This window comes from Arabidopsis lyrata, assembly GCF_000004255.2.
Source record: "Arabidopsis lyrata subsp. lyrata unplaced genomic scaffold ARALYscaffold_7, whole genome shotgun sequence".
NCBI lineage: Eukaryota > Viridiplantae > Streptophyta > Magnoliopsida > Brassicales > Brassicaceae > Arabidopsis > Arabidopsis lyrata.
In genome coordinates, this window is record NW_003302549.1 from 9,632,232 (window position 1) to 9,640,469 (window position 8,238).

At 40.3% G+C, this 8,238-nt stretch overlaps 1 protein-coding gene across 2 annotated transcripts; it reads left to right on the forward strand.

Moving 5' to 3' along the window:
- The first annotated feature begins 518 nt into the window (after positions 1 to 518).
- LOC9303951 (probable LRR receptor-like serine/threonine-protein kinase At4g20450) lies at positions 519 to 5,324 on the forward strand. 2 transcript variants are annotated; one of them, XM_021019408.1, is made up of 13 exons: positions 519 to 600; positions 794 to 1,385; positions 2,290 to 2,771; positions 2,875 to 3,019; positions 3,108 to 3,179; positions 3,280 to 3,351; positions 3,441 to 3,518; positions 3,624 to 3,799; positions 3,875 to 4,074; positions 4,174 to 4,300; positions 4,387 to 4,452; positions 4,544 to 4,733; positions 4,821 to 5,324. In XM_021019408.1, exons 1-13 carry the CDS (start codon positions 519 to 521, stop codon positions 5,227 to 5,229), a joined length of 2,691 nt encoding a protein of 896 aa, XP_020875067.1. In that variant the 3' UTR covers positions 5,230 to 5,324. The 2 variants fall into 2 exon arrangements, with proteins under 2 accessions (XP_020875067.1, XP_020875068.1); XM_021019409.1 differs by having other exon boundaries at positions 4,866 to 5,324.
- Positions 5,325 to 8,238: the final 2,914 nt, after the last annotated feature.

An 8,238-nucleotide genomic window follows, 5' to 3' on the forward strand; every position in this document is an offset into this window, starting at 1 on the left:
GATAACATCTCCAAACACTATCCACAATTTCTTGTTAGTGAAAGAATAACATCTCCAAACACTATGACCGGGAAGATTTCATCATATCACCACCGATTGAGAATCAAACAGCTGCAACACCAAGAACATATTCAGGACCATTTAGTTCTCATCAAACAAGCTCCAAATTTGACGGGTTCATTTCACATGTAACATTTTATACCATAAAATATGAGTGTGTGACACATACATGAATAAGAGAGACGTGCTCCAAACTCCGAACGGCAGGTATATATGGGGTAAATTCTACACACCACCAACCTGGAGGGGAATCTTATATCATTAAACTTTACCCAATTTGGCCTCTTCTTTTGCAAATGCAAGTATTTTATTTATTTGTTATATTAATCAGTGTCAACCTTGAGGTGACAATTTCAACATTAAGCTGATAAACCCTCTTTCCTAAATTTCTTCTTTTTATGTTATAAATAGCTTTATATCAGAATATTTGTAGTTGCTTGTTATCTTAACTTTTGAAAATGGAGAGTATTCGCAGGCTTATTTTCTTGGCCCTAATAGGGATTTCTTTCATTACTATCGTTAATGCTCAAGATCAACAAGGTATTTTACGGTTATACAATCCTCTGCACGTATAATATTCATTCTTCTTCTTTTATTTGTTGTTGTTTCTTTGAACCTAACCAATGTTCACTTATATTGCTAACTTTAGTGTTACTATATTATGGAAATCTTTGGACTTCCATATTTGCAGAAGATATAATTTTCCGTTTATTTTTTCCATGACTCGTACCAGGATTCATCAGCTTAGATTGTGGAATGCCCCGTAACGAGTCTAGTTATACCGACGAGTACACAGGTTTGAATTTCTCATCCGACGCTGATTTCATTAGCAGCGGAGAAAGTGGTACAATCAAGACCGAGGATCCTGGTTATGGCGTGAAATACATAAAGCCATATAAGCAGCTTAGGTATTTTCCGGAAGGAACACGAAACTGCTATAATCTGACTGTCATGCAGGGCACACATTATCTTATTAGAGCCGTGTTCTTATATGCAAATTATGATGACCCTCAGAAAAAACCAATATTTGATCTTCATCTTGGCCCTAACTTCTGGGCAACTATAAATTTGCAAGATATATTTGGTAATATAGAACGGATTTCGTTACAAGATGGTACCATAGAGGAGATCATCCACATGCCAAAGTCAAACACTTTGGATATATGTCTAGTTAAGACAGGAACAACGACGCCATTCATATCAGCCTTGGAACTACGTCCCTTGAGAGATGACACCTATACTACTACAACCGGCTCTCTAAAGCTAATCACCCGCCGGTATTTCAGCAATCATAACTCCTTCAGCAGTCCTGAATCCATCATACGGTAAGTCAACTCATCCTATCTTTTTAGTTACTAGCTAGTGTAAAAACAATAAGAAACCGGGCCTTGTGGCATAGTGGTAAAGGGGTCACAGCTGTGACTTCCGCCACCAGGGTTCGAGGCACGGCCACTGGCAGATTTACATAGGGGAATTGCCAACCTCGTGAGATTAGTCATTGGGCCTAGGAAGCCTTTAGGAGACCCGCGGTTATTCAAAAAAAAAAAAAAACAATAAGAATCGATACGATAAAGATGAAAACAACTACATATAAAGGCTTCCTTTCAGTTGGCGGCCGGAACTGGTTGGGGGCCAGAAAATAACTCCTTTAAAAGATATATCCTCTCTATACCATTTTTAAGTGATGTTTAAAGTTTTTACACATAAATTAAGAAAACATATTATTTTATTTAATTTACCTCTTTTACATAAAAAATATTAAACAAAATGAATTCAACTAATTAAATTTTTTTTTGTAAACTATGATTGGTAAAAAATAATTAAATACATTTAATTTTTGTATATAAAATTGAAACCATCATCTAAAATGAAACAAATAAAAATTATTAAAACATCACTTTAAATGATGATAGGGAAGGAGTATATTATATTACTTTTAGATTAAAAGACATAGCATCTTATCTTTTTACCTTTTTAGTTTTATTTTCCAAAATGAAAACATAAATGTTTGATAAATTTTGGTTTGACCAAAAAAAATGTGAGACATATTTATAATACTATCAGAAACTTCTTTTCTTAATAAAAAGTTCCTACGTTCTTATAATATTGTTTAGGAGCTCCTATTATGAACTTTTTTTTTTTTTTTTGCTAAAAAGTTAGTTTGTGGAAAGTGGTAATACGCTGACATTTACCACTGACTTGTCTATCGATAATACATCGTTGTGTTAGGTATCCAGATGATGTCCATGATCGTTTATGGGACGTATACTTTAACGATGATGAATGGATAGCAATAAACACCACCACTCCTGTAAATACGACCGCTAATGCCTTCGATCTGCCACAAGCTATAATTTCAAAGGCTTCTATACCCAAAGGTGCTGGTAAGTCATGGAGCAATTTCTGGTTGATGCAAAACACGGACGACGACGTTCACGTGTACCTTCACTTTGCCGAGATCCAGGCCTTGAAGCCCAGTGATAGCAGAGAGTTTAGTATTTTGTGGAATGAAAACACAAAAATTAGTGATGACTACAGTCCTCTAGAGTTCATGGCTGACACTGTACCTATCAGAACCTCTACTAAATGCGATGTTAGTTGCTCCCTAGATCTTACAAGAACTAAGTCGTCAACTCTTCCACCATCTTGTAATGCCATAGAGGTTTTCGGGGTACTCCAGCTTCTTCAGTCCGAAACAGATAAAAACGACGGTTTGTCAACTGTACTTAATTATTATGTAGATATATAAACCCTAGCTTTTTGGTTGTTCATGAGGTTTAACTATTCAAAAACATTGAAACTTTAAATTCCCAGTCACTACATTGAAGAACATTCAAGCCACTTATAGATTACAAAAAACGAACTGGCAAGGAGATCCATGTGTACCTATACAATATATGTGGACTGGTCTAAACTGCAGCAACATGTTTCCGTCTACTCCACCAAGAATTACTTCCTTGTAAGATCATTACACTCAAGTTTTCTTGTTCAAAATGATTAGTTTGTTTTTTCCAATGTATCTTAAATGTGTCCTGGTCTATACCCAGAGACTTTTCTAATTTTGGATTAAATGGGACCATATCAAGGGATATACAATATCTTAACCAACTACAGAAATTGTAAGTCTCATATATCTCCTATATATATACTCAAAGAAGGAAACATGTATTTTGATACCTTTGTTTGATAACCATGACATTATTTATATGTATGTTATAGGGACCTGTCAAATAACAACTTGACGGGAAAGGTGCCTGAATTTCTCGGCAAAATGAAGTTGTTGACAGTCATGTAAGTTCCCCTGGAAGTAAAACGACGAATAGTTGGGTTTTAAATCTTTAAATGGATGCATTTAATAACGTTTTATATACATTGCACAGAAACTTGAGTGGGAACAATCTTAGCGGCTCAATTCCTCAAAGCCTTCGTAACATGGCAAACAATGGGCTAACGTTGCTGTATGTGTCCCTTTTTTCTTCCAGCCTATTTTTTCTATGATTCTATCCAACCCCCTTTTATATATTTATTAACATCGGAAAAAAAAAATTGTGAGAAATTAATAGCGCTAATGGAAATCCAAACCTCTGTTTGGATCCATCGTGCGAAAGTGAAGCTGGTCATGGAAACAACATAAAGAAATTGCTAGTACCTATTCTTGCATCAGCTGCTTCTGTTGGTATTATTACAGCTGTGCTTCTTCTCATCATTCTCTTCTTTAGAAAGAAGAGGCCACAGAAAGGTAAGCTTGAGGACAAATAAAAACTCAATTAACTTGGACTTAAATATATGATGTGTGCATGATTATAATTTCCAGCACTACGCCCATCAATGGTGGCGAACAAGAGAAGCTTTACTTATGAAGAGGTTGCAGTGATTACAAATAACTTTGAGAGAACTCTTGGCGAAGGAGGGTTTGGAGTCGTTTACCACGGTAATTTAAATGGCAACGAACAAGTGGCTGTTAAGTTGCTCTCTGAATCCTCAGCTCAAGGCTATAAGCAATTTAGAGCTGAGGTACTTTCACCATAATTAATTAATGTTATCTTTATTCACATACTCAAAGAAAATGTATATATGATTTACCACCTTCTGGGGTTACTTGTGGTTTGATAGGTAGACCTTCTTCTCAGAGTACACCACATAAATTTGGTAACTCTTGTTGGTTATTGTGACGAAGGACAGCACTTGGTCCTCATCTATGAGTACATGTCCAATGGAAACTTAAAACAACATCTATCTGGTATCCTTGATTACCTGATTTGTTTACAAAAAAATGATCGTGTGTCATTTTTAACAATTAACATACACACACCTTTATGAGTACAGGAGAAAATGCTAGCTCCCCTTTGAGTTGGGAAAATAGGCTAAGAATTGCTGCAGAGACAGCACAAGGTTCGTTCTAAGTTTTTTTTGTAATATGGTAAACAATTCACTTCTCTTGGTGAGTGTGAAATAAACCTTTTATGAGTTGTGTATTATATAGGACTGGAGTACTTACATATCGGCTGCAAACCACCAATGATTCATAGAGATATCAAATCTATGAATATACTTCTTGATAATCATTTCCATGCTAAACTTGGTGATTTCGGGCTTTCAAGATCTTTTCCGGTGGGAAGTGAAACTCATGTATCAACAAATGTTGCTGGATCTCCAGGTTATCTTGACCCTGAGTAAGTGGTCTATCACACAACTTAATGAACGTAAATTATATCTTCCTTTTTTCCATATGATAATTTTTTAATTCATTTGTATTATAGATATTATCGAACAAACTGGTTGACAGAGAAGAGCGATGTCTTTAGTTTTGGAGTCGTATTACTGGAAATCATCACAAGTCAGCCAGTGATTGACCAAACTCGTGAAAAGTCTCACATAAGAGAATGGGTGGGATTTAAGTTAACCAATGGAGATATCAAAAATATTGTGGATCCAAGTCTGAATGAGGATTATGACACTAGTTCATTGTGGAAGGCTCTTGAGCTAGCAATGTCATGCGTTAGTCCATCTTCATCTGGAAGACCAAACATGTCCCAGGTTGCTAATGAACTAAAAGAGTGTCTCTTATCTGAGAACTCAAGGAAAGGAGGGAGACATGATGTGGACTCTAAAAGTTCTTTTGAACCGAGCACAAGCTTTGGTCCTGAACATATTCCTGATGCACGCTAGTTCATGCCAAGTATCCCCGTGTGTTTCTTTATTCCATCTATCAGACTATCAAATATGTTTTAGTCTGATCTCTAATTTGTTCCCACTAAACTTTGACTTTGCTCCACAAAATATTTGTCATGTTTTACAATTTCTCTAAGCTAGTGAAACTTTTTTTTTTGGTAGGCGGAGGGGAGACAAATGCCTCCCGCATTTTATTAATGAAAACTACAAAAGATTACAACCTAACAGCTCTTGGAAGCGCTATCCCGTTGGCATCCTCTAACAAAATCAAAAGGACCGCCTCTGGGCACGTCTCAAATAAATGTAAACCTAAAGGTAGTGTGAAAGCATAGTTCGCTAACCCGTCAGCTAAACGGTTAGCTTCCCTATACACGTGATTAATCCGGACTAACCAGTCCCTTGTGAAGAAGCCGTGGCACAAACGTACCAGGAACGCCAGCGGATGAGCATTACTCATTCCTGACTTCAGAAATCCAACCACCAACTCAGAATCCAAGTCTAACTCTACCCGTCGAAAGCCCTTATCCCATGCAATAAGCAAACCATAATATGCACCCCATAATTCAGCCAATGGCGCAGAGCATGAGCCAATATTAATAGCGAACCCGCCAAGCCACTCTCCATCCGCATTCCGGATTGCCCCTCCCGCGGCAGCCAGTCCGGGGTTCCCACGGGACGCACCATCAGTCGTAATCTTCACCCATCCTTCATTTGGTGCCAGCCACCGAATCAACCTCTCCACTCGTGCATGTGGCTGCGAACTGTTCAAGGTCCCCGCATGCGCCCTGCGCACTTCATCCGCCAAATCTTTAATGAACTTTAACCTATCCCTGCATAGTTTCCGTTCCCCAAAGACATCCCTACACCTCCACTTCCAGGCCCACCAAACCGCCATACTGAACATCGTTGGCCAGTTATCCTTAGCAGGATCCAGATTGTCAAAGACCCATTCCAACAAAGACTTCTGGAAAAACAAATCATGTCTCCTCGGGGGAAGTAGCCTTCGCCACAGTCCCGACATCGCCGGACAGTCCCTCAACACATGTATAATCGACTCATCCGCCCCATTACATACCGGACATACCGCACTCTCCCCTACATGTCTCCGTACTCTCTCAACATTAGTCATTATCACCTGATGTGACACCAACCAGATGAATACCCGAACCCGTTCCGGTGCTACCAACCTCCATAACCTCTTGTAGAATCTCTCCATACACGGCCTGTCCTCCATCTCGGGTTTTAGTAACGCGTACGCTGATCTAACTGTAAACTGCCCATCCGGGTGACCCTTCCAAGACAGCTCATCTCTCGTCCCTGGAAAATCATGCAACACCACAGAAAACAATCTTCTTGTGATGCTTAGTGGCAAGAAATGGCGCAGCTTTACCATGTCCCAACCCGATCCCAACGTCCAGTACCTCTCCGCTGTCTTAGCCTTCTCGTCATCCGGTAGCGTGCCCGTTACAAACTCAAGCAGTGGTTTCTCTAATAGCCAGCGGTCAGCCCAGAATCGAATAGTCTTCCCATCTCCAGGAACCCAGCCAATGCCCCTAGCCACCACCTCCCTCAGCCCTACCCCGATACTCCGCCAAGTAGATGACCAGCTGCTCTTGGCCTTCAGCCACCTGGGATCCTGAACATCACCTACTTTGTACTTACTTCTTAGCACCCTTGCCCACAAGCTAGTCTTATCTTGGATAAGGCGCCAGCCCACCTTCGCTACAAGAGCCTTGTTCATGTCCTGCGCAGGCCGTAAACCTAGCCCACCTTCTGCTTTCGGTCTACAAACCTTTTTCCATGAGAGTAAATGCTGTTTCTTCTTCTCCATGGTGCTCCCCCACAGAAAATTCCTTGACAGTTTATCTAGGCTTTCCAGCGTAGAGGCAGGCAACAAAATTGCACTCATAGAATGCACAGGGATAGATGACAAAACTGCTTTAGTCAGAGTTATTCTACCTGCCAAGCTCAAAGAACGACTCTTCCATCCCGCCAACCTAGAAGATACTCGTTCCAAGACTTCACCAAAAGTCTCCTTATTCATTCTTTTTTGTAGAATTGGCAATCCCAAATACTTCCCCAACTCCCTGGTGCACCCAATTCCACTTTCTTCACTGATCAGTCGTTCCATATCTCTGCTTACATTATTAGAGAAAAAAATCTTCGACTTTTCTAAGCTGACTTTTTGCCCTGATGCCTCACAGAACCGTTCCAATACTCTCCTAATCACCCGTACCTGCGATACTGACGCTTCTGCAAATAGAATCAGATCATCCGCGAAACAAACATGTGACAATTTCGGTCCCCTTTGCGATATAGCTATTGGTTTCCAGTCTCCCCTCCCAATCGACGCTTCTATTAAATGGCACAACCTCTCAAGGCAGAGCACGAACAAATATGGCGAAAGAGGGTCACCCTGTCGTAATCCACGAGCCGGTATAAACGAATCAGTCCTCTCCCCATTCCATAAGATGCTCATTGACGGGTCTGTCACCCCAGCCAAAATCCTGCTGGTCCATCCCTCAGCCAACCCCGCAGCCTCCAAAGTTTCCTGCAGAAAATCCCACCTAATTCGGTCATAGGCTTTCTCAAGATCTAACTTTAACAACATCCAGCCCTTACGCCCCTTTTTCCTCCTCATAGAATGAACCGCCTCCTGCACCAACACAATATTATCTATACTCAATCTTCCCGGTATAAAACTGGACTGGGCCGGACCGATGAGCTTAGAGATAACATTCTTCAACCGATTCACCATCATCTTAGTAATAATCTTAAACAAGACATTACATAAGCTCACTGGCCTAAATTGCGTGATCCGCTCTGGTTTCGCCACTTTTGCAATCAACACAAGTAGAGCATCATTTGTAGCCGCTGGTAGATTCCCGGACACACCCCACTCCAGCACGAAACGCGTTACCGACTCCCCAACAATATCCCAACATTGTTGGTAAACACTGGTTGAAGCCATCAGGCCCTGGTGCTTTAACCGACCCATACCTTTCA